The 20,873-nt window shown below is 41.6% G+C and overlaps 3 protein-coding genes across 4 annotated transcripts in view; 2 read left to right on the forward strand and 1 right to left on the reverse strand.

The window, feature by feature from the left end:
- Nucleotides 1–20,873, reverse strand: part of LOC144215274 (inactive phospholipase C-like protein 2) — a 22,536-nt gene continuing 1,663 nt past the window's right edge. Inside the window, exons 2-13 of the mRNA XM_077744129.1 lie at nucleotides 11,275–11,699; nucleotides 7,071–7,172; nucleotides 6,732–6,881; nucleotides 6,486–6,646; nucleotides 5,990–6,410; nucleotides 4,598–5,815; nucleotides 4,249–4,498; nucleotides 3,848–4,134; nucleotides 3,559–3,762; nucleotides 2,021–2,096; nucleotides 853–962; nucleotides 1–771 (exon numbers count right to left, since the gene is read on the reverse strand). Coding sequence (XP_077600255.1) covers nucleotides 613–771; nucleotides 853–962; nucleotides 2,021–2,096; nucleotides 3,559–3,762; nucleotides 3,848–4,134; nucleotides 4,249–4,498; nucleotides 4,598–5,815; nucleotides 5,990–6,410; nucleotides 6,486–6,646; nucleotides 6,732–6,881; nucleotides 7,071–7,172; nucleotides 11,275–11,496 — 3,360 coding nt within the window. The 5' untranslated portion in view covers nucleotides 11,497–11,699 and the 3' untranslated portion in view covers nucleotides 1–612. The remainder of the gene's footprint in view (nucleotides 772–852; nucleotides 963–2,020; nucleotides 2,097–3,558; nucleotides 3,763–3,847; nucleotides 4,135–4,248; nucleotides 4,499–4,597; nucleotides 5,816–5,989; nucleotides 6,411–6,485; nucleotides 6,647–6,731; nucleotides 6,882–7,070; nucleotides 7,173–11,274; nucleotides 11,700–20,873) is intronic.
- On the forward strand, nucleotides 13,241–16,517 carry dazl (deleted in azoospermia-like). Its single transcript, XM_077744139.1, has 10 exons — nucleotides 13,241–13,349; nucleotides 14,127–14,249; nucleotides 14,336–14,427; nucleotides 14,518–14,569; nucleotides 14,641–14,707; nucleotides 14,781–14,995; nucleotides 15,145–15,222; nucleotides 15,305–15,346; nucleotides 15,607–15,678; nucleotides 15,768–16,517. The coding sequence occupies exons 1-9, from the start codon at nucleotides 13,347–13,349 to the stop codon at nucleotides 15,634–15,636; spliced, it is 702 nt and encodes a 233-aa protein (XP_077600265.1). The 5' UTR covers nucleotides 13,241–13,346; the 3' UTR covers nucleotides 15,637–15,678; nucleotides 15,768–16,517.
- rftn1a (raftlin, lipid raft linker 1a) overlaps nucleotides 16,865–20,873 on the forward strand; it is a 14,390-nt gene continuing 10,381 nt past the window's right edge. The window contains exons 1-2 of one of the 2 annotated variants that reach the window (XM_077744134.1): nucleotides 16,865–17,059; nucleotides 19,608–19,757. In XM_077744134.1, the coding sequence (XP_077600260.1) occupies nucleotides 19,610–19,757 (148 nt within the window). In that variant the 5' untranslated portion in view covers nucleotides 16,865–17,059; nucleotides 19,608–19,609. The remainder of the gene's footprint in view (nucleotides 17,060–19,607; nucleotides 19,758–20,873) is intronic. The other variant, XM_077744135.1, reaches the window with a different exon arrangement.

Here is a 20,873-nt window from a genome sequence, read left to right on the forward strand (position 1 = left end):
GCACCACACTACTATTGGACAGACTAGCTTCCATTGCAGATGAAGACTGACAAGTTGGTGGATGTTGGATTCGACGAACTTGTTTGGCAAGCGGTGACACTGTACTTGGTAAGCTAAAAAAACCACCCACCATCCTATTTTGTTCAGATTGGCTGGCTATCTTTTATCTATTTATAAAAAGATTCAAGGAATTATTTTTACACTTGTGCTCAAGGACTATATTTACTATAATTTTGTATGTGTGTGCTCATTTAATCATTTTTCAAAAGGAACAATAAATTACTAAATGACTAGGAGTGTGCAAAGTTTTATGCTTAAGGGCCACATTAAGTGTTGTTAAAATAGACTCTGGGAATTATTTTATATATTATTTTTTGGCTGGTATGCCTTAATGTCCAAAAATTACAATTTTAGAGGGAACACTGCATATTGAAAGCAAACAATGCACAACGGGAAATGTCAAAAGCCATTTTGATGTTCTACAAACATGAAGTACACTATTTGAATGTGGCACAATATCAAAAACAAAACAGTTTAGCTATCCTTGGCCCTCCATATAATGTTTTTCTTTTGTTTTTGTACTTTAGTGTATCACGTGGATGACCAATGAAGTCAGTCACCCGGCAGTGCGTGAGGCCTATCGTGGCTTTTTCGTGAGTGTGATCTGGCGACCCCTCCCCGGGCGAGGTTACCGGTCATGGCGGCGTCGTGTACCTGCTTCATGTTCTCCCGAACATCCGACTTGGCGTGCGTCAGCAGATCGGCTTGACCCTGAGGGGAGGAAGGCAGAACGTCCAATGTGAGGCAGTGGCTTTATAAAGGGTAAATGAGGCTTGTCTGTGACCTTCTGACCTTAAGGATGGTGATATTCCAGGTGAAGCTTTCCACAGCGTGACCCGCCTTCCGGCCCTTCAAGCCTTCTTTTGCTGCCAGAGTTTGGAGATGCTCGTGGAACCTCATGGCTGGTAAAAGAAAATCCATTTTTGTTAAAATATGCATTCAAATGTATTGTATTCTAACCCCTTGTTTTTTGGATGTTTATTGGCAATACCTATTGACAAATACATTGATAATTAGATACCAAAACAACCTATTTTTTTGTAGTTATGTACTTTTTGTTGTTGCCAGATCTGGCGGTTAAAGCCAAGCAATATAATCATAAATCACTTGAACCCAAGTCTACATTCATGATCTTCTCTCCTCATATTGCCATTTCCTTTGGCCGCCCCGGGCCACGGTCCCCCCAGTTGCCATGGAAACAGAGAAATGGGTTAAAACGAGTCCAGACGTTACACATGTGTCGTGGACACACTCACTGTGAGGAATTAATGGCCTGATGTAGTAATTTAGCAATTCTAAATGCATTATACTTTATATATATGTATATGGGAGTTATCAGATATCTGAATTTGGCCGCGTTGCTTAGCAACTCAAACCAATATTGTTCCAATGGCCCTTAAACGCAAATGCAGCCTAGCACATTTCACCTCGGGCCGCCATTGACAGCGATAGATGTCCAATCCCTGTGTTTTGGGAGATTTGGCAGCAGGGATTGGATGTCATCGGCAGAGAAACTTGCCCACCCTTTAAAAAAATCCCCTTCCCGTGACTGACATCCTCGTGACAGAAACTGCAAGGATGCAAATATGTGGCGTATAATTCTGAAAGTCAATGGTGGGAGGTGGCTACTTGTAAGATTTACAAGTGCTTCTTTCATCCAGGTCAAGGCTTTCTCTATTCAAAATAGAGCGCATGTGAAATGGCCACATGAAAATATCTCAAGAACTTTGTCCAACACATGATTTGCTCTCTGCTGACAAGCTGGGGGGTCAGAATGCTGAAGTCAACAAAACTGTCGCTTTTCTTGCCAAAAACGACATACCTACGACGTACTTATGTCGTTTTTGCCAGGAAAAGTGACATGTTGTGGCCCCCATTTTCCACTTCAATCCCATGAATCAAAGTACACAATGTCTCTTAAACAAGTACTCAAGTGGAAAAAAAACTCATTTTCCCTCACCTGTCATCTGAATACGCAGAATTTTCTCTTGAATGCCCTCGGAAAGCTCAAAAACTGCTTTGCTAGCTTGAAGCATCTGCAAACAAACAAACAACAATAAGGCTTCAGATCCTACTCTTGTCTTTCCTAGCAAGCAAACAGTGACACCATTCTAATTCCCATTTAAAATGCAGTCGAACGCTCGTAAAGCTTTGGCGTGTGTTCCTGCGCTAATTGGAATAATGAGCAAGCTCCATGATGGTCATGTATGCTTCTTCAGATAAACGGCAGCACATTGTGCTGGAATCCTCAGGGGCCACTCTGTTGGAGTAATGACCACACAAACACACACCCGACTTGCCTGCAGCTGATTAATGCGAGGACTCAACTGGCAAAGCCTGCAGGAACGCCAACCCATATAATAAACTAACGACTCTCGCCCGGGCATAAATCTCGCTTGGATGCACTTTACAATGCAGGTGCAAAAACCCACTAGGCCAAAGTCGCATTTAAATGCATGCTATATATACTATATACATACATACCTACATATATACAGGTATAGGGTTTGGTAAAGGTTTGTTTAGCGTTTGGTTAGAGTTTAGTTAGAGTTAGGGTTTGGTTAGGGTTTGGTTAGGGTTTGATTATGGTTAGGATTTGATTAGGGTTTGGTTAGGGATTGGTTGGGGTTAGGGTTTGGTTAGGGTTGGGGTTTGGTTAGGGTTATGGTTTGGTTAGGGTTAAGGTTTGGTTAGGGTTATGGTTTGGTTAGGGTTTGGTTAGGGTTAGATATATTTCTACTTCACTGCGGGTGTAAAAGACCTCGAGTTCAATGGGGTCTCCACACCAAGTTCTTCGTTATGATTTAATAAGACGAGATGGAGTTGGGCGGCTCGGATGTAAGGCCAGTGAGTTGAGATATTTTTTAGATGCGGCCGTGAGAAAAGGTATAATGTCGAGGAGAATGGCTGAGTGCGAGTGCACATCTGAGTCGAGTCGCCTTTATGTGGGTCAGTTACAGTTGAAGCGGCCCCTCGGGGGAAAGGAGGAAAGGGCAGGAAGGGTGGAGGAGGTTGGACGCTGAAAGAACGGTAGAATTCAAGCAAAAATGGGAAGCTATTCAGTCGCTTTCTTCATGGTGCCTTTTCATTAGGGTGGCAGGTGACATGGAACCAATGCTATATCTCACTCTTGGCAAGAGGCTAAACTATATTTTTAAAATCAGACGGAAAGTCAGAAAGCACTTTTATGTCAGGATTCTAGGAAAATATGTCTGGGTTTTGTCAAATTTGCTTAGTTTCTGTATTAAAAAAAGCACCATTTGTTCAATAAGAAATGTGCTCGGAAGGAAGTTCCGTCTACGCGAGGGGTGTTTGTACATTGTTGTGGGACGCAGACAGGAAGATGGGCGGTGGCCCTTTAAGAGATTTTTGCGGCTTTTGTTGAACATTTCCTTCCTTTTCATCTACTTCAGAGATATGTTGTGTATTCGGAAGGCCCGGAAGAAACAAACAAAAAAACAATAAGCATATTTAGTGTCAGCTCCTTTCCTTCCTCACCGTGTCATATGTGGAGACGACGCGGCGAAGGACATCGGGTAGGGGTCCCTGAGGCTCCAGGGTGGGGAAAGGTTTCTGGAGGTCAAACAGTAGTAAAGGCATCCCGTCAGATCCTCTGGCTCTTGAGCTCAGAGCCAGAATGCACTGCATGAGGTTGGAGACAGCCGGAACCCCGCAGAGTTCCCTGAACGTAGCCACAGAATTCTGTTTGGGGAGGAAAAACAAACGGGGACCAATTAGAACAGGATTAGGGAGGGGGAATATGTCATAAGACTTTCAATCCGCTCACCTGCATGTTTTCCCTCAAGTCAGTGGCCTCTCTCAATAACGGGGAGGCCATTTTGAAAACTTCATCCACGGAGCGGATTTCCAAGTCCCTCAGGGCCGTATAGTCCCGACCTCTGCGGGCTTTTCGCACGGACAGGCCTCTTTTGTGAGGTTTGCCCCCTCCTCTACGGTTGGTGAGGGCCACGTGGACAAAGAGTCTGGAGTGGGGGAGATCCTCTCCGGTCAGGGATTGAAGTGGGATGTGACGGTAGCCCGGTTGGAGGCACTCCAATGGGATGGTGTACTGACCTAGAGCAGAAACCTCAGTGGTTAAACTGTCATTTGGAAGAAAAACCTCCATCCAAAGAAGTTCTCTGACCCATTAGTGTCCAAAAAAACCCAGGAAAATCTGCCTTAACCCACCTATGAACTCATCTCCTATGAAGTCGTCATCCAGCACCACGAAGCGAACCATGGCGAGCTCAGGCAGATTAATCTGGAATTCGAAGCTCTCGTCGAAGACCGGGTTGTCGCAGTGGTGCGAGACGGTCCGTGTCCGTCGCTCTGTGCAGTCTGCCGGGATGCCGTGGATCTCCACGTACACATAAGGGTCCACCGCGTCCCCTTTGGCCACGGAACCTTTTGGTTTAGGAAGGTTCTGGCCGCTGATTACCTGAGAAGGGTCACCGCAAGGGCTGTTTTCAGAACATAATCGCGCCGATTTTAGAAGCTACCGACAATTCTGCGCAGAGATTATTGACGCATGACTCACCTTCACGTGGAGCAGCTGAGGGGACACCCCGGGGACGGTGTCTCTGGTGTCTGCGCTAAAATAAGACACCTCCTGGCGCATGATGGCCGGCCGTAGTACGTAACCGCAGTTGCCGTTTTGTCGAAACCAGGCTGCGTTCAGGTCCATCATCAGCCCGGCTGTCTGGAAGTTCATGGACACAATCTGGCAACCGCATTTCCAAAGGTCCTGAGGGTTCATGTTGCTGGAATCCACGCGCATGGGATTGGGGTAGACTCGCGATAAGAAGTGCTTGTTGTGGTTGACAAATTCGCCGGGGCTCTCGCCAGCGAGACGCCCGGCGTGGCTCTCTTGAAAAGAGCACAATTGCCACGGTTTTTGGTTCTTGCTCGCCGTCGCAAAGTCGATGAAGTGGACGGACTCGCATAGAGACACCAAGTCCGAAAGCTCCTTCAGCAAACTGACTTTTTTGCGAGGAACGTGGGGAGGCCCGCACTGGACGGCGGTTGTCAAATGTTTCTGCGGAGTCCCTTTCAAAACGCCTGCCGGCGCCGTCCCACCATTGTTCGCCGTCTGGGTCCTGGGACACGTCTCGGCCCCTTCGTCTTCTCCGCTTACTTCGCCGTCTTCTGCATCGCAATCAGGTCTCAGCTTCTTTGCCTTCAGCAAGATTCGACGTCTCAGGACTTGGGGCGAGGGCAGGTACGAGTCCTTGGTGTCCGCAGGTTCCGTAAATAACTGATCCCCAAGTATCTTCACCAGGTGCCGAGTTAGAACTTTCTGCTGGCCGAGCGAGCAGTGGTTCTCGATGCAGAGGATCAACGGATACTCCGACGCCACGAAAGCAAACCGGGCGATGGCCTCCAAAACGTCCCGCAGCACCAGAGAAGGACACATGGTGTGGCCGGTACAGACCACGGGCTCTTCTTCTGGACCGTCCCACAAATCCAGCTCCACACATCGACAGCCCATCTTGAGCGCTCGAACGTACCCGGATATGTCAGAGCGTCCCTTGTACTGGTCCTCGATGAGGTAAGTGTTGTGAGAGGAGTTGATGAAGTAGTGAGACAAAGGCTGGGACATGTCCTGACACACGGTGCCGTGTTCCCGGTCGAAGAGGTGGCACTCGGGCGACGTCAGGTAACTGCTGAAGCCGTCCATTGACAGGTAGCCAAGGTGCCGACCTTCCTCTGATGGTTCGTGAGACTGGATGAGGCTTAGACTGTCTTCTTCTGTGACCTAAGTGAGGGGGGAATTAGATGTTAAGATAATAGTGGTTTTGTGCTCAGTCAGAGGAATTTGAAGATTTGGTTTCTATCTCTTTGTCTGGTCTGGATGAGTTCTGGTCTTGTTCTAGTCTAGATACTAAATGCAATAATGTGGTGTGTGTATAAGGTAGATGAATCTACTGACCTGAGCAACACCTTGCTCAGCTTCAAGAAACCGCGTCAAGTCTTTTGTGTCCAGGAATTCCTTGTTGCTGGAGAACTGCACCAATAGGAAGTAAATCTCGGGTCGTGTGCAAAAGTCATGAAAAACCTCGTTGAACTCCTCTTGCGTCACTTTGACTTCTAATCCGTTATCTAAGGAAAGGCGCTCAGCCCGGCCCCTCTGAAGCTCCTTAAACCGGTTCTCCACTTTTCCGCTGTTCACCCCCGGATTCACCGTCTGGATCAGTTTGAGGGCGGACTGCAAGCAGAGGCCATGTTCGCCATCTTTGCTAGAATCCGACCCAGCGGCAGATGAGAAAAGCTGCTCCAACCAGCCGAGGCGAAGACTGTGCTGTCTACTAGCCAGCATGTCCAAGGCATTTTTCCCATACTGCATCAAATACCTGCAAATAAAAAGCCAAATATTCAACTCCAGTTTTTCAACTTGTTGATGCATGGATCAGAAACAAGTAGCTGACCTTAGACCCGTCACCCAGACGCTAGCCACTTCCCTGGAGAGTGCGACCAGATCCAAGCTCTCAAACAGCTCTCCATAGATAATGGAGAAAGCGCAGTCCTCGGAAATCTGCTCATAAACGCCAGTGGTGCGAAAAATATCCGTGTTGCGGCCTGTCCTCACCTAAAAATACAAGAGATACGCATAGTGAGTCTCTGGAAAAACCGTATAAGTTGAGTATACGTAAGAATGAATGAAGGACGCTGACCTCTCGTATATTGACGAGTGCAATTCTTGCTTTATCCGATTCCTTCTTGGAGGGTTCCCAACAAAGAGCTTGCAGGCCCGCGTCCAGCAGATAGTAACGTTGATATACGCGGGAATTAGGACGCACTTTCTTCAACTCGCTGCCTTCCACCTACGAAAGCCACAAGTCAGTTCAACACTCAAAATTAGTCCATAACGGACAGATCCTTCCATAAATGACCTTATCCCATCTACAAACCCTCCCACTCCAGATGAATTGGACTTTTTAGTTGTAGTTTAGTCTACCAGAGCTAGGTTAGCAATTCCTTTACATTCAAATGCAAGCATTTCCAACATTTACCATGGTATGGATACAATCCGCCGCACCACTGATCTTCTTCTCTGATAGGCTGCAGCTAAAGGACACGGTCTTCTTCCTGTCTCGACTCGCCCTGCTGCCGTCCTGCCCACAAAAGAGAGGTAAATTCACAGCATGAGCGCAAAAGGATGAATAATAATACCACATTGGAGAGAGATTGACAGAAAGATAATGATTTTTTTCCCCAGTTTTTTTGCATAAGCAAACTGAAAGGATTCAAATCCTCTTATATAATGGAGATATACACACAGATTATTCAACCCACGCCTATAGGAGATGTTCTATTGTTTTTCTATCACGCTTAACAGCCTTTCCTTGCCCTTGCTCTTCAACAGCACACCATTAATCATAAGCAAGTAGACCGAAGCAGTGGGCCGCTGGCTCGCTGCATTCTGATTCCACACCTTGTTCTATCTGAGCTTAAACGTCCCCCAGAGTGCAAAAAAAAAAGGAAAAAGCTGAGAGGTGGAGTTCATTCGATTACCTATAAATCAAATCAAATGTTTATATCGGAGCAAATCTATGGAAGAACGCACAGTGTAATGCAATTGTGGTTAATTCCATCACAAGTGAAATGAGTGGAGATGGGAACCCCCCCATAAAATGTACTTTGCGCTTGATTTAATGTGACTCACTTTTAAGGGATTTGTCAAGACAGTTTTTATTTTTGATCGGAATTGCGCATGAATGACAAGTTGTAAAACAAAAGTGACAATAAATACTAAAGATAACATCATTCATATTTTATCACAGTGGATTTGAAATGTAGTAATTTCTTTCTTTTGTAACAACAGCTGAAATGTTAACAGTAAAACTATCAATTGGATTTATTATGACACTGAAAAGATGCTTGGTTCAATATAGCTAAAACATTAATAATGTAACTAGAATTGATGGAAATGTTATTTTTCTTGAAATGAATTACTTATATTTTAGTTTTTATACGTTTTTCCTTCTTTTTTTCTGTAAAATATCAAAATGTATTCAGTCATTGAACATTTTTTGGGTAAATATGGGCCATAAATGATAACATTAGTATATATTTATTTCAATGGGTTTTAATTTTGTAAACATTACAGTTTCAGTTAGTTTTTTTCCTGCTTTACGGTATTTCTTCAAATAAGTCTCCTAATTTTCTCTTATAGTTCAGTTTTGTTACATTCTCATGACCTAATGACCATTATTGTAAAGTTAGCTTTCACTTTTGTTTTTGCTAAACGGGAGAAAAAGTTAATGGTTAACAGCCATAAAAGATAATAGTAAAAAAACAACAGAACACCCATAATACAGATGTACCTCTGTACATCCAATGTTTTTTTTAAACATGAATTTCCCAGAGAACACATGACATTGTCAGCAACTAGTAGCACATGGCCAATTCATTCAGTCCATACAGAAACATTTGCCCAGAAGGAACATTTTGTCCAAATATAATAGTATAACTCAAAGGCTTCCGAGATGAACTTGGAGCAAATCAAATGCAATTTGATCCTAATGAAGATCAAGAGTACGACCAAAGATCACATTATCAAAAAAGTAGAACAGTTTCTATGTTTTTCTTTTAAATGGGACCAGGGGACCTCTAAAATTAGAGTGCAACAATTATAAAAAGAATGTTTTCCAAGAAAATAAACCCTGTTAAGTGCATTTGCTTCCTTCCCCTGTGATTTCACACTAAATTTCATCATGTTTGAATTCATTCAGGTCACATTTCTTGTAAATGTACCACCAATTCAGACCCTGACAGGAAATAGGGGGGCTTTGCGGCATTTTAGCGCAATTGAACAGTCAATCTGTTGATGGAAAGATAAGCAGTCATCGCAGCTTAACTCAGGTTGAAACTATTTTTTTTTTGGTCAATCGAGTCATGTTTTTTTACCACATCCGCTTTGCCATATGGAGGTCAAGTACATTTGGGCATAGTGTGTGAAAAATGTTTGACAGAAAATGCGGTGAGCGCTCTCACGCTTTTGTTTGATGTAAATTATCTGTTTCAGTGCCAAGGACGGTGATAGACGCTTGTCAACTCTATTAAGGCAGATAATCTCTCTATTTCTTTTCTATTTTATGACAATGTGATAAAGAATTAACATGATCTGTTAAAGATGTGAAATAATCGTAGTTGACTATACATTCTACATGACTATAGGTAGCATTGTAAAGTAGTTATGCCTTTTAGTCTACTAATGGCAACCAATGAGTTTATTTCCTGGTTCCCATTTTATTATAATGTGATAAATAATTAACATGATCTGTGTTAGAGATGTAAAATCATAATTGCGGTTGAATATTCATGCTACATGACTAGAAGTAGCATTATAAAGTAGGCACGGCTTTGTTTAGTTTATTAACAACGTCTATTGCTTTCAATGGCAAGCAATGATTTATGCTACGGCACATCCCTTCATATTCACCTAGTTTTTGATTATGAAACGTGTGTGTTCGTGCAAGCTAATGCGCATCGCATTTGAAGCATAAAAGCATGGCTGCTTTTTGATTCTTTGAAGTGAATTGATCAAAATGAGACAAATGCGCAACTGTCCAAGCAGGTTGTGATTTACATTTCAGAGGATCGGAATCAGGGGAAAACAAAAATGGATTTTAATAAGTTTAACTCTTTAGATAGACGTCCAATCTAGTTTGAATGGGCAATCTAGTTTGAATATTGCTACCCCAATGAAAGTGTGTTCATGAAATTTTTATTTGTGAAATAAAGTAGTACAGAGACTTTTTTTTCCATTCCAGAGTGAAACGCTTACAGATAAAGTTTTGACTTATGAATGTGGTCACAGAAAGATTAAATTCGTCAAGGCAACAGTCTAGTTAGAACAAACCAGCTGTGCAATTTTGACAATAAGCTGTGCAAGTAGGGATAAATTATGTGTAAAAAAAAGACAAAAAAATAGTTGTTGCTAGATGTTGATGACCTAACAGCAATGTTGTAAGACAAAAAAACAAATCTGGAGGAAATTGGCAAACAGTTTGTTTGCAATAAAAGCTCAACTGACAAAAAAAAATATGCAGCCATTGGTTGGATTCCCTGACAGGTCTTTACCGGTTGCCGTGGAGATGGCTGCTAAATGACTTGTGGGTGAGATGAAAATGATGTTTGAAAATGGCTTGCACTCCTTAAAGAACTCACTTCAATCATGGCAGTTTATTTTTCTCTTTCATTGAAATAAAGGTGATCAAGTGGCTTCTCTAGTTCAAAATTCACATTTGTTTATTAAGGTGGCCTATAAGTTGTGCTTCGTTCCTGAAAGATCTCCTTTTCAAGGTAGTAAAACTAAATCATCTCAATCCTAAAAGTGTCACTGGAACCCGTCAATAATGATATCTTTGGAGACGGTCGCTCTGGAGACCAAAGACAGATAGATCGATGCCAGACCAAAAGTAGGTGAGGACAACATGGCAGAAGGAGTCTTATCGATTGGTCCCGTTGGGTTCTGAGCCGGCCGGTCACGGCGTCTTTGAGGAATGGAAAGCCGCCAGGCAGCAGCATGACTTCACACTGCAGCAGGTGGTCCTGTTCCTTCCAGCACTGAGTGACATTGGCTGCTGTTATCTTCTTGTGAGGCCAACAGAACACGTTGTGTGGATGACATCATGAGGAACTTCTTTTGCAGCTGGTGTGGTGGAACATCTCCGTGACCTCGTCAATGGTGGCGGGTAAGTTTTTCGTGCCAAAAGGTACATTTATAGTCCCATTGGATTGTATTGGGGGAATTAAAATGTATGCCATAGATGGAAAATGATTGCTGCTAGTTGAATGAGTAAATCTACTTATGTCAATGCCAGTTTCAGGGGGTAAAAAGTCAGAGTAGTTCATTTGTATTTAGTTAAGTTGACTTTTTAGGTATTAGGAAAGAAAATTGTCATACATTGCAGTCTAATATGATATTTAACCTAAATAATTGGACCTATTTTACATTCAAACACGTAGAATAGTATGTCATTTCTACCCTGCACATACATTATAATTTTGTCAGAAAAAGTTTGAGTCATTTTTGTTTCATCATCAGCTATTTTGCAAAGTCAAAACCATGCACTCTGCACTAGTTGTGTGGTATGTTCTTACTAATTTGCAAAACAAGTTTTCACATGACATACACAGTCATCACTACACTATAAACCTTTTTTTTGGCGAACAAGCTGCTGTGTGGGGAGAGAGAAAAAACTGGCCTACCTTAATAAGGCTGCTGCGTCGAGGTATGGATTTAGTGGCTGAATCGAAGCCCTCCCACGTCGGCGACTCACAGCTGGATCCCCGATGGAGCCTCCTTGCCGTGTCAATCGGGTTGCAGTTCCCGTTTGACAGAGGCTCCTCTTCTACCCGGCGCGTCTCGGGGCTTTCTGCGGCGGCAGCAACCGGTGGAGCGACGCGCTGACTCTGCCCGAATTCGGCCATGGCGACTCCGTAGTAGGCTGGCGACAGGCTTCACGGGTTCCTCCGCGAGGAGACCTGCAAACGGGCTGCACATGCGTGGAAACACGCCATGGTGGAGCGGAGGTAGTTGCTGGCTGATGATGAGCGCAGAAAACTTCTCCACCGACCTCCCTCTGCTTTAAACGCCTCCCTTGTTCAGGCACGCGGTGTGAGCATGGCACAACCTAAGAGGAAAAAACACAAAGGTGGGGGCTAGTTGACACACCTTCCTCATATGTCTTCAACATAGCTCAATAAATGGAAGCTGAAATGGAGACATTTTGCTCAATTTTTGAAATGGTCAAATACTAATTGGAATGCACAATTGCAGGACAATTGCTAGACGTCCAATCCATAATACAGTGAACAGGGAATAATGCAGAAATGGTCGAAAATCAACAGGAGAGGAATCCAAGATGCACATAAAGTGACCCTAGAATGCTCCTGTTCAATTCATTTTGAAGGTTCATTGGCCCTTGCCTATCTTCTAAATGGATTGGACGTCGAGCGTTCTTAATGGCAGGCAAAGGGTTGACATGAAAGTGACCCCAAAATGACCTAAATGCAAATTATTGCTGCCATCCCTCCCATTTTAAAGAGATTGGACTATTTTGCTGTCAATGGAAAAGAAATACTACAATTCACTAGTAAAATCCAGCATTTCTATTATATAAATACTTGAATGTCAGCGGTTTTGAAGTGAAAAAGTTCACTTATTTATTTGAAAGAAGCTTAAGGCAATGTTTCACGCTGTTTAAATGGCACTTTAATATTAGAAAACCTTTTTAAAATGTCTGAGGAAGGAAAAAAATGAATATCAACTAAATGTGTTGGCATTGCGTGATGAGTGTGTCTGCAAGATTTCATGCAAAGTATTTGTTTTTTTCTAGCGTGATCGTGACTTGAGCTTTTACCAGAAACATTTGGGAGAAATTATTATGATGCATTGCTTGTGGATAGATGCCAAGGTAGTCCCCTCAAGGGTAAATGCCAGACAAAAAATGTTTTTTTTCTCTTTTGCTCTCTTACAGAAAGTTTGTTCACAACAGTCACAAAATGAAGTACATCTGCAAGAGGATAAGATTTATACCTTTAAGTTGGTTTTTGGTCAAGTTCAAAGGTAAAATTTTTGAAAGACATTTTTAAAAAGGTAGCATTAGCCAAGATTACACATTGATGTATTTTGTGTTCAGGGTAAAAACTACACAAGTCTATACAAGTGGACACAAATATAGAAATTGGACGTGACATGGAATGCTGTGTGACAAAAGCAATGCATAAACTGAAAGAGACATTTCAAATAGTTCTTAAAACTAAACTAACTTAAATCTAAAAGAATATAATTGCTCTCTCAAAATACACATACTATTCTACATAACAATAGTTTGTCGCTACCTTGCGGTCAAAATATATAATGCAACATTGTAATGTTTGTTTTCAAATTCCTCCAACGGAAAACCTCTAAATTGGATCTTGCCCTGACTGATGAGTGATATTTTCATGGGAGTTATTTGGAACAATCAATTTGGGGTGCAAGTTCAACACTTTATCATAGAAGAATGAAAGTATGGTAATAAAGAAAGACCTATGTATTGTTAATGCAATCTCCTTGTGTATGCAAAATCTGAGATTTTTTGGTGTCGTGAAGTAACCATTAGTTGCATTGACATATCGAACGTTTGATTGGCTCACCTTTGTGGCACATGACCTCTAGGGAGCATTTTGAATGGCTGAAAAAATGTGGGAAAAATTACAGTTTGGGGTAAGGGCTTAGGGGTGGTCTTTCTCTTTTGACCTTCAGGCCTTATCGCACGGTTTTTATCGTTTTAAATATGGTAAGTTTTACAGAAATATTATATACGTTTATTAACTTTAAGGCTAGAAAAGTCATTGTTAATACGATATTGAGTGTCTATAACGCAAGGTGTTACCCAGAATGGACTTTTCTAATTAGCATATATCGACCACCTGTAAAGGGGCCTAGTTATACTGGAAGAAAATGTCCGTCCTTATTCAAATGTTTACTTCACATGAACGTCTACGGAATGTAGTTGTAATATCTGTTTATTTTAATTGAACTAACATGCATTATGTCAAACTTCACCCGAATAAATGATATCCCGTTTGGAGTCCTAAGCCGCAGTTCGAATGTGTATCGCCGTCCGCCATTTCCTCTGTTCAGTTTTTTTTCGGGTGTTGAAAAAAACTTTTTACAACTTTTTAAACAGCGTCGCTAATTCTTTCACGCGATAATAGCTAATACTAGGTAATTTACAAGGTAGTTTAGGAGACATTCGATCTTTCTAAAAAAAAAAAAAAAAAAGGAGAGATCGTTTTTTTGGATCTCGGAACCATTTTGAAAATAACTAAAAGCTTCGGTTTTAAAATGTAACCCTAAATTCACTTGCTGGTCATCGCCATTTTACTTGAGCTAATCATGTCCCAGGTGGCCAAAAATGGCCGACGTTAGACTACAATAGTGTAGTACAATTCAGTATTTAGTTTATATTGCGTGCTGTAGTAATCCAATGTAAGATTATGCATCGTATGCACCAATACAAATATGTAACAATTTTCACAACATTTATTTGACGCTGCTATTTTCTTGATAGGACAACCGTCTTTCAAGATCCCGCACCTATCATTCGAGTGCTTCCCAGTTGGGGAATGGCTACATTTTGCCAGAGGGTTTTATGACTCCCCACGCCATCTTTGTCGGAGGAATTGACACCAAGGCAAGGATTTCAATGACAAATAACTTGCATGCATATGGTAAGATGTGGTCAAATTACAATAAACAAGATTCCCTAAATCAATCTAGGTCAGTGCTTCCGAATTGAAAGAATATTTTTCAAAATATGGTACTGTCAAGGAGGCGAAAATCATCATGTTCCGAGGAGGAGTAAGCAAAGGGTATATTTTCCTCAAATATTTGCACATTTGATGTACCTTTCAAATTTTTCCCATTCATCATAACCTGTTTTAACACTTTATTTGTTGTAGTTATGGATTTGTGTACTTCTGTGAAGATGTTGACATCACGCCAATTGTCAATGTAGGTACAAATAAAGTTTTTAAAAAAAATCCAAGTTTGATGATACCATTTTTGTTATTCTTTTCGTATAGCAAAGCCTCTTTTGGAACGGGAAGAGCCTCAAGCTGGGCCCGGCAATCATCAAGCAAAGGCATGCATGTATGTATCTCAAGCCCTTCCATTTTTTATCATTACAGATTTTTCAGCATTACTTGTATGTCGACCCTTGTAGGCTCCCTGCCAATGGAAATGAGAGCACGCCGTGCGACAACAGCCAATCCCTGGATGTCCCTCCCCCAGTACTATTACTGCAGTAGCTGCTTGCCCAATACACCGAGCACGACCCAACCCTTCAATGAAGTGCCCTTCACTGGTGAAGCCAGTGCCTCCTACCCAGTAGGACCATCACATGTGCCCTACACAAGTGGTGGCAGCACCTACTACCAAGTAAGAGAAACACAGGTTTGCCATGGTGTAAATGTAGGCAAAGAAAAGGGCATGATGAATGTTATGCCATTTTCCTGACAACACATTAGCTTTACGTTCAAATTGTTTAAACGGGATCTAATCTGATGTCTTCTAACTGCTCTTTGCAGCCGTACAGCGTACCCCAATATCCAGACTTTGTTGTTCCACAGGTGCCATTGACCCAGCCCATTCCATACACCTATGGGGTACAAATAATTGGCGTCTTTTTCGGCTTACTGGTAGTCCTTTTGTACTGTCTGACATGTTGGCCTTTTCCCTTGCACACAGTACGTTGGGGCTTACTGGACACAAGACCCATATTGTTCTCAGGTGAGTCCATACAGTGATACAGTTGTACTTAATATATTTTTTATGTTGAAGTCCTATTTTATTTGTAATACATGTTTTTTGAATTACAGAAAAATATTCACAAATTTGTTGTTTGTGGCACGAAAGCAAAATCCATTATTACCACTAGATGGCAGTTAGTCCTTATCTTCCTGCTTTATGCTAGGTTAAAATGTTCAAATTGGGCTTTAATATGGTTCCCACTAAAATTCTAACCATATATATTTTTTGTTCCTGTTCAGAGTTTTATGGAGATTGGTGTTCAGATGTAATGGATATAATGTCTACATAGTCCAGCTTCTGTCCCATATCAGGTAGTGTGCTGTTTGAGATTTGTCACATGATTATTGAATGCCAAGTGAATTCATGTTTTTTTTTGTTTGTTTTTTGCTCATTCTCTAAGGCTACGGAACATGAAAAGACGGATGCGACGATGTCTCAACTTCACCCAACTGCCAGATTTTCTTCCCTTTTATTCCCTGATTTAGTTTCCAGTTCCACCACAGTCACCTTGAGCCACAAATGGTAGGACCACAAACCTCAAAACGCTTTTAACATTGCAAAGGGTCACGAGGAAGAGCAAAGCACTCTCACCGTACCAGCTTGTTTGGTAATTTCTCAAAGAATGTCTTTTAACATCACCATTCTTAATAGATTTAGATTTTTATGTTGCTTTTGCCTTTTTTAAGTGAAAATGACAACACATTTTGAACATGTTTATTTTCTAATTTGGCTCATTCGAAATCTTGACTAAAATTTTTTTTTTATGCCCACATTCATTTTGTTAAAGTTAATAGATCGGGTTGAAGTGAGAAATGGTAAGAGAAAAAAATGTTACTTTTTTCAACATGACACATAGCAAATAGATTAAAATAGTTCAGATTTGCATGACTCACAAAGTTCTTGGTTCACTTGTGAGGGATTCATTTGGACACAGGTCACTTTTTTGTTTTCTTGTTAAAAAAAACACCATTGCTTTGTTTGCACCGCACCTATGGTGAATTTTATTTTCAGGGAATAAGTTTGCATAGGCTGGGTTTTTTTTTTTTTTTTTGGTGTTTCACTTAAAAAAAAATCACATAGCCTGAAAGTTGCACTGTTGGTTTTTGTAACATTCTGTGTTAAAATAACAATAAAAGTTTAACTATCATCATCTTGGGATTTGATGGGTTGTTTTCCAGTCGCCACTTGAGGTTTTCTGCCCTAGCAACAGCCTCCATCATCTTTAAGTGGGTTGTTGTCACTGTCTAGTGGTTTGACTGGGTCTCCCCAGGGTGCCACGGTCACCCCATGCCCCTCCACCTGCTTCTAAATTATGAATAAGTCTGGATTGCTGCTTATAAAATATGAATTCGTCAAAAATGGGGGTGAAATCACTTAGAGACACCCTGGGCTAATGGCACTGAAGGTGGGCGTTTTTTGTTTTTTTTTGGGAGGGGGATTGGAGGAGGGCTGTTATATGAGAACTACCTGATGGGGGCGTAGACGTCCCAAAAAAAACCACTGTTAAAAAAAGTCTTCCAAGTGAGTGCGCAGGAAGAAGTCCCCCTGCTTCGGAAGACTCCACGCCGCATACCGGGAGCCTGCCAGCCCAGAAAGCACGCGTGTCTTGTTCTCCCTCCTCCGGCGTTGCCGTGGAGGCTCCTCGCCGACGGATCGTCCTCTCAAGGCGGCTTCAACAAGCACCAAGGCTCGGTGAGTTTTTACTTGGCTTTTGAGTGTCTGTTATTGACCTAAATGTCACTTTTAACAAATGAGATGGATAGTTATGTGGTATTTTAAAGTTGTATTTCTATAAATTTAACGAGCTGTGATGGGAAAAGTTTAAATAGATCAAATGTGTATGATTTTGCCATTTTACCTTCTGTTTGCGTTAATATATCAGATGTCATAGGGTTTTCAATAATTTCATATTTTATTCTCATGAACCTTGCATGGATCATCCATCTAAAATGCAGGGAATACAAATGCACTGCAAAGTTCTTATTTTGTAATTATTACTCCAGGTATGTGGGTGAGATGGAAAAAAAATAAACACATTTGCTGCCATTGAGGACCATAGACGTCCAATCCATTTGAAGTGGCAGCCCTTCCAGTCAAAATGGATTGGACGTCAATGGTATACTGAACAGTTCCGCCTCCCCAGTGGAAGTGTGTTACGCCACACCAAACAAAATTCCCCCTTCCTTGCCTCGTCTGTGTTAGAGTAGTATAGTATAGCGGGAGCAGACGGATTACGCTCTCACACAAATCCTCGGTTACAAGAGATTCTCAAATGAAGAGCCCTCCGACGTACTCCCGTCTGCCTCCCTCCTTTTTACATTCTCTCCCCTCGCTTTGGCTTTTTATCTGCCTCCTGTCGCTTCATGTTTAATGGCAGTTTTTTCCCCCCTTTTTTTGCTGTCAAGACTCCTTTTTTCCGCTTATGTTAGAGCAAGTGGTAAAAATTCAGTTTGAAGCCAACATGTGGAGTAACACAGTTCCTATGTATTGAAGTTCCATGAGTTCCTCCACTAATAGTTTTACTTCTTGATTGGCTGCCGAGTCCCTTTTTTTGAGTGTTATCTTCGACCATGGAGTCGAATTGTCTCCATACCGAGACAGTGTGCTAAGGCTGGGAGTTAAGAAATGCTTGCCAGAGCTGTAAACCGGTCATAATTCAGGAATCAGAGTGTCTAGCAGGAAACATTCTTGTAGATTACGCCTCCAAATAGGCTCAGCGGGGGATCACGATTGTGGCCGGAACTATTAGAAACTGACAGACCGATGGACGAAGCGGGTGGGAGGGGAAAAGTAGAAATATGTACTAGATTTTGAAAGAAAAATCCACTCCAATCCTGTTGAACTGGGAAGTTGGCAGCGAATAAATAGTTCAAATGGATTGGGAGTCATTGAATGAGTTAAAATAGCCAAGTGGACATTCACGCTGAGGTCAAATTAGTCTTTAATTTTGAAATGCGTGAGCAATCCTCCCTCTTTTATAGAGGTCGATTCGAGATGTGCATTTGCTTAAATTGCAGTGATCAGTTCTGGGGAAGATTATCAGTCCATTAGTTGATTAATTGCTATGTTTTAATGGGATGAAAATACCCGCCCAATATTGAAGGTGTCACAATCAATCATCTATTACATTGTCTGTCCTTTGTATTTATCAGTGCTAATGTACCATGGGATATACTAGTTTCAAACATTCAAGCTGACAAAAACTAAAAATGACATCTGTGTGTAGTAAAGCAGGACAGGTAAGAGAAAGTACCTATGAAGATGACAATATTAAATGGACACAATTTCATGGAAGAAATATACATTCAGATTGCAAATGTAGGTCAGTGTGTCTTGATAGTGTTTTGGCCTTTCCTCACCAATGCCTAAAGATACAATTACAGTGATAGTGAAATGTATTTTATAAATCGCAATGTGTGCTTAACTGGGAATTGAATATATCTTTAAAAGAATGCTTGAGGCTGTAAGTTAATGTAGGAAAATTTCAAGACTGATGATCTATTTCCCCCCACTTTCTACCATTTCAAGATGCACGCATCATAAGCTTTGTCATCTATTCACATCATTAGCTGAGTTAATGTTCATACACGCTAGCCTTATTGGAATTTTAACTCATTCCCAACCATTGAAGGCCAAGTTTCACACATTGACGGACGGATGGGACATCCGTTCTTGTCAATAGCGCTGAAACGTCACATGCATCCTTCCACCGATGCCTTCTCTCTCTCTCTAAACAGCATCTCAATCCTGTTTTCATCACAATATAAACCCAAGCTTTGGAGAAGTCGAATCTCAGCGGCTATAAATTGTCATTTTAATCGCCTGTTGCTCTGGCGCCGTCTTGAGAAAATCTCTTTGTGATGGAATGCTGACCTTGTGGATCAACATATAAATTGGATGGCGTTACAACACGCTCTCCTCCATCCTCCGCCGTGGTGAGTCCACGGTCGACGGGGCAGGAAATCACTCTCATTTCGCCTTTAATTCGTTCCGATCAAACACGTCGCTCCCAATCAGCCACGTTTGATTAGGAGACGGCCGCATCGCAGGTAATGCCTGACAGTTTCATATTTCACTATTATTGCATTACACCATGTGTGTGGGAGAAAAGAACACATTATTTACCACAGCAGGCGCAGACACTTTCCCAGAAGTGTGAATTCATTTTTAGATTTAGCAACTGTCAATGTTTTTTGTTTTGTTGTTGAGGTTTTCAAACCTGCTCTTGTGGTTTTTACAGATATGGGGTGTAGGCTTCCAAAGTTGCGGAAAAACGATGAAACGCAAAGTCCTGGAAACATCTACTCCACACTGAGGAGACCTCAAGTGGAGACTAAAGTTGGGGTGTCCTACACATACCATTTCTTGGATTTTCTTCTGGGCAAAGAAGGTAAGGGAGATTTTTGAGTTGTTGTTTTTTTAAGGGTGATTGAATCTAGTGATTCTCAGTAAGGCATGTGATTGAATAACAGTTCCTTGAACAGTTAAATAGAGAGTCATGTGTTAGATTTCTATTTATTGAGGCTTCTTGACTCACCAGATAAGGCTGCAGCCGGCACTAATGACGTGCAGAGGTTGACCACAAATGATTGCTGTCAACCCTCCCAGTCCAAATAAATTGGATGCCTATCTGCACCAATGGCAGCCAATTAGTATAGAATCATCTGGTTCTACCTTATTAAATTGTGAGAAATGATCAGCGTGACACACATGAGAAATTGTTAATATAATAATTTGAAAATCAAGTGGGTCTGACCACAGTATATTTTGGGCTTAATGGGCTATACCTCAATATTCAAAAACCAATCTGGCCGTTGAGCCAACAATTTGACACCAGTGGTTTAAGGGGACAATCAGAACAAATGCACTTATATTGTGAAATAATGCAACGGAATAATAATTGAATTTACGTGTCTACATGACTAGAATTAGCATTACAAAGTAGTCACTATGTTAGTTACCGTTATTGTCATTCCGTAGATGAATATCTGTACTTATCAACTCTAATGTGAAATTAAATGTAACTTTAGCAAATTGTATTTCCCACAAAGTAGCTCTCAGTTTGAAAGGTTGTGGTAACATTGACGAAATGTCACAATTAGATGAGCTATTCTCATTTGTCACAGTTCCGGGGAAGCCATTTGCCATGTAATTGCCATTTGGTTTTCATCCAAAAGCATTTTCTGGTAAGGTTTTTTTCTATCTGCAAATTTTCTGCCATTCTGCTTTGTGTAGTTCCAACTTGAAAATTTGCTTCTCCAACTTAAACCACAGAAGTGAAAGCATTAGGTCAGCATCTGTGCTGAACCATTGTTTTCATACTGTGAGTATCCTGAAGGCAAAAGGGCTTCTAGAATCTCTCTGTCTGTGCCCCCCTCTCCCTCGCATAACATTGCTAATGCGCATTTTTCATTGAATATTGAAAAATCATCCAGTAATGCGTGGGTGTGCGCTGCTAGCGTCTTGACAAAAGTTTTGACGAGAATCCTCCAGAGGCGCGCCGATT

The sequence above is a fragment of the Stigmatopora nigra genome, chromosome 21 (assembly GCF_051989575.1).
Source record: "Stigmatopora nigra isolate UIUO_SnigA chromosome 21, RoL_Snig_1.1, whole genome shotgun sequence".
In the NCBI taxonomy this organism is placed as follows: Eukaryota; Metazoa; Chordata; class Actinopteri; order Syngnathiformes; family Syngnathidae; genus Stigmatopora; species Stigmatopora nigra.